The following is a 4,532-nucleotide window of genomic DNA, read 5'->3' on the forward strand; positions in this document are numbered from 1 at the left end:
GAAATATCATTGGCAAATATGTTCTCCCATGCAGTGGGCTTTCTTGTTGTTTTGTTGATGGTTTCTTTTGCTGTGCAGAAGCTTTTTATTTTGATGTAGTCCCATTTGTTTATTTTCTCTTTAGTTTCCAATGCCCTAGGAGCTGTATCGGTGAAGAAATTGCTTCGGCATATGTCTGAGATTTTGTTGCCTTTGGATTCTTCTAGTATTTTTATGGTTTCCTGTCGTACATTTAAGTCCTTTATCCATTTTGAGTTTATTTTTGTGTATGGTGTAAGTTGGTGGTCTAGTTTCATTTGATTCTACCAATCCAAGATCATGGTATGTTCTTCCATCTGTTTATGTCTTCCTCTATCTCTTTTGTCAACGTCCTGTAGTTTTTTGAGTAGAGGTCTTTTACCTCTTTAGTTAAGTTTAAACCTAGGTATCTTAATTTTTTTGGTGCGATGGTAAATGGGATTGTTTTTTAGTCTCATAACCCACTTTAAATCATGAAATACTAGGATATGTGACATGTAAAAAATAGTGTATCTTGGAATGACTGTTAGCAATATATTGAGACACTAGTGGCCCAGTGCACGGATTTGTGCACATTGAAAGGAAATTAATTAGAAGAAATATTTTAATATCACTATTTGCCCTTTCTCTATAATAGAAGTGTCAGAGATGAAAGAAAATTAGTAAAATGTATATGAAAATAATATATAAATTGAATAATAAATAAACAATAACATGATATAACAACAAAGACATGATATAAAAACAACAAAAACATGATATAAAAATAACAAAAACATGATATAAAAACATTGATAAAAACAATGACTGATAAATTGATTAAACCTATTCTATTATCTCCCTGTATACCACAGTAAGATTAAAAACACTTTCAGAGTGCTTGACTAATTTCTCTTGAGATGAAGTACTTACCAACTTTTATTTTAATGTCACACACTCTTTGAACTTGAGAGAAAGCAATGTATAACTGACCATGTCTGAAAACAGGTTCAGGTAGAATATTCCTACTCTGTCTAGAGTTTGTCCTTGTGATTTATTAATAGTCGTCACAAATGCTGGCATCATGGGAAACTGTCTTCGAATTAATTTAAATGGGAGGCCAGTGTCAGACGGGGACAAACATCGCGCATGCACGAGTCATTTATTTTTAAACTAGAGGCCTGATGCACAAAGATACGTGCAAAATGGGCCTTCCTCCCCCTGGCTGCTGGCACCACCTTTGCTCCGGTCTTTCTGCCTTCATTCTGGCCCGGAGCTGCCTTTCCGCCTTCCCACGCTGCCCAGAGGACCGGAGCGGCTGGGGTGGTGCAGAACACCTGTGTCCCGCCCTGCCCCCTCTGCTCACGCCTGTGTATGCAAATTAACCCGCCATCTTTGTTGGGTTAATTTGCACACTCACTCCTGATTGGCTGGTGAGTGTCACGAAGGTGCAGTCATTTGCATCTTTCTCTTTTATTAGTGTAGATTGCCAGTACGCGTCATATGTACCGTCCGGTTGGTTGGGCAGTTGGACCAACGTGTGGTTGGTCACTTAGCCTTTTATATATATAGAAGAAGATGTGCGTCATATGTACCGTCCGGTCGGTTGGATGGTTGGACAGATGGTTGGTTGGTCAGTCACTCACTTACCCTTTTATATATATAGATATATAGATTATATCTACTGCTGGATTTTTGTTGATTGCTTGAAGGAAGTAATGACTTGGGAGACAGACATGTTGTTAAGGAAGGGATATTTTCTAGGAGGATAGGTTTTTATCCTTTGTTATGAAGTGTTCTGTTTTTGCTTTTTAGGTTTTCCTACTACTTTTATCCCAAACCATCTGACTTACTCCTGGAGTTTTATCTCTTCTCATTCCTCTATGGTCATGGTGTGCTTTCTGAATGGGTGATGCTGGAAAGCTGTGATTAGTTGTCTATTTTAAATGTCATTAGGAAAACTGGTTTGTTGGTAGTGTGGCTACCTTGTTCTGCAGTTCTGAGAAGTCTAAAATTTCTCCCCAATTTTATAAAGGAGAACAGCCTTACCTAATTTAACAGTCACTATATGTAACCCAGGAGAGTTACTTTGATAATGATCTGTAGCTTTCAGGTTTGAAACATTCAATCCTTATACAACAATGTTTATTAATACAATGTTTATTAAAAAGCAGGATCAATATGGCTAATGAGATTTTTAACTTATATAATGCTACAGAAAAATGTATCTCTGGCTTTACACATGGTTTGTATTCTCATTTTTTACCCTACACGGTGATTAAAGATGAAGTGTTGATGTTAATTTACGTCCCCGTTGATGATAAGAGGACTAAATATATTTTTTGTTTTATTTTTGCAATTATTTTGAGAAATAATTCACATAACTTTTTTTTTTTGTCTTAAGGTGAAAATGCGATTTTTAGTATATTCATAATGCTGTGCAACTAACACTAGCATCTAATTCTAGGACATGTCCATTGCCCTAAAAAGAAGTTCTATGCCTGTTAGTCACTCTCAACTCTCCCCTCCCCCAATCTCTGAAAACAACTGGTCTACATTCTGTCTATGGATTTGCCTATTCTGGACATTTCATAAAAATAAAATGTATTTTTTATTTTGTTTAGACACTACCAGAAGCATCTTTACCAAATTATGCCACAAATTTGAAAGATAAGAGTTCTTTAGTTTCATCTCTTTATAAAGTTATCCAGGAGCCACAAAGTGAGGTAAGTACTCTTACAGTTTATTGTATTAGAACTATTGATCGTACTAGTACAGTTGATTGATTTTTAAATTTTTATTTTGAAATATAACATATATAAAAGAGTGAGAAACATATGTGTTTAAACAGCTATAATGTACATTATTGCCTTTGAGAAATGGGGTAGAGGGGGTAAGAAAAGAATACTTTATGTTCAAAAATGGCAGAGTAAAAAAACATTTATAATAAAATGAACTCCAGTGTACCCACCCCCAGGCCAAGAAATAAAATTATTACCAAAATCCAAAAGCCATTTCTGAACATGTTCCTCCTTATCTCTCTCTCTATCTTGCTTGAGGTAGCCTAGAAAAGTCTGGGTCACTACATTCATCTACTCCTTTGGCAAATATTTGTGTCCACTATGAGCCAGCTGCAATGCTAGGCAATAGAAAATCAAAGATAAGTAGCATCTTTCAAAGATGAATAGCATTCCTCTCAAAAGAGGAAGGAGTAGAAAGTAAGTAAACACATACTTCCAAGGCAATTCTTAACTGATGCTAGTTGGATATGCTTGAATTTGCTAGGTGTGCAAGATAAAAGACCATTCCAAGCCGTAGGGATAGTTTACAGAGGCCTGAAAAAATGTAAGGCATTTAAGGAAAGGCCAGCACCGGCTGGTGTTTTCCCCAATCCTTCTTTCTTTTCTCTTGCTTCCGTCTCCTTTTCTTTCTTTCTTGGTAGCAAATTTAGTTCGAAGGTGATAAAATGATCTATATTCCAGATTCTGATGCTTATAAATACCACCATTCATAGTAGAAATAGTAAAGGGTTAGAAATAGTGTAGACAATAAAAAGGCATGGCAGTTAGAAAAAAAGCAAATACATAGGCTAATGCAGTAGTTTAGAGAGGATAAGACTGGTAGGAACTGAAGCTGGGAAGAGATTGGGTTGTAGCCATTGTGGATCTTGAAATCTGTCATAAACAGTCTAAACTTTTTTGCACTGAAGGGATGACTTGATTAGATTATTCTTTTAAGAAAGTGGCTATGTGGAGGATAGATTTGGAGAATGGAAAAATTGAAAACAAGAGACTAGGAAGCTATGAAAATAGCCAAGGAGGGAGCTGTTGAGAACCTGAGCTGTGCCAGTTAGAATGGAAAGAGGGGGAATAGAGGGGAGGAATATGAGGCATGTGATTCTTTTGTACTTGATTTTGGTAGAAGACATGATAGGCTCTAATACCATGAATATTATTATTATTCAGTGCTAAAATAACTTATACTTTGGAGTTCAGTCCTATATAGACCTATGTGCCTTTGGGATGAAACTATCAAAACTAGAGTCTTTGGTTATTTGAGTAGTTCACCTCTTTTGGAGGGGATCTGGAATAACTCAGCTTCTGCTGAGTGTGCTATAAAGTGCATCATGAATTTTAAGTGCTGAAGGAAAGAATAGGGAGTATAGTGACAAAAATGTTAACTGGAATAACTGAATAGAATAATCATATTTTGCTTGCCCCTTCCTCCTCCCCAAAGCTTCTTAATTTGTATAGTATGTGTAAGTTGTTTCCTTGAAGAGTTTTAGTTTTTATTTATTTATTTTTTTTTGTTTTTTCAATTTCTTTTTTTTTTAAATATATATTTTTATTGCTTATTTTGCTTGCTTCCTCCTCCCCAAAGCTTCTTAATTTGTATAGTATGTGTAAGTTGTTTCCTTGAAGAGTTTTAGTTTTTATTTATTTATTATTTTTTTGTTTTTTCAATTTCTTTTTTTTTTTAAATATATATTTTTATTGCTTAAATTATTACAAAGAGTATTACATGTTTCTCCTTTT

At 35.2% G+C, this 4,532-nt stretch overlaps 1 protein-coding gene across 3 annotated transcripts in view; it reads left to right on the forward strand.

The window, feature by feature from the left end:
- FAM126A (family with sequence similarity 126, member A) overlaps positions 1-4,532 on the forward strand; it is a 73,613-nt gene that overhangs the window by 29,106 nt on the left and 39,975 nt on the right. For all 3 annotated transcript variants that reach the window (XM_014544635.1, XM_005872288.2, XM_005872287.2), the window contains exon 3: positions 2,622-2,723. In XM_014544635.1, coding sequence (XP_014400121.1) covers positions 2,622-2,723 — 102 coding nt within the window. The remainder of the gene's footprint in view (positions 1-2,621; positions 2,724-4,532) is intronic.

This window comes from Myotis brandtii, unplaced genomic scaffold (genome assembly GCF_000412655.1).
Source record: "Myotis brandtii unplaced genomic scaffold, ASM41265v1 scaffold374, whole genome shotgun sequence".
Taxonomy (NCBI): domain Eukaryota; kingdom Metazoa; phylum Chordata; class Mammalia; order Chiroptera; family Vespertilionidae; genus Myotis; species Myotis brandtii.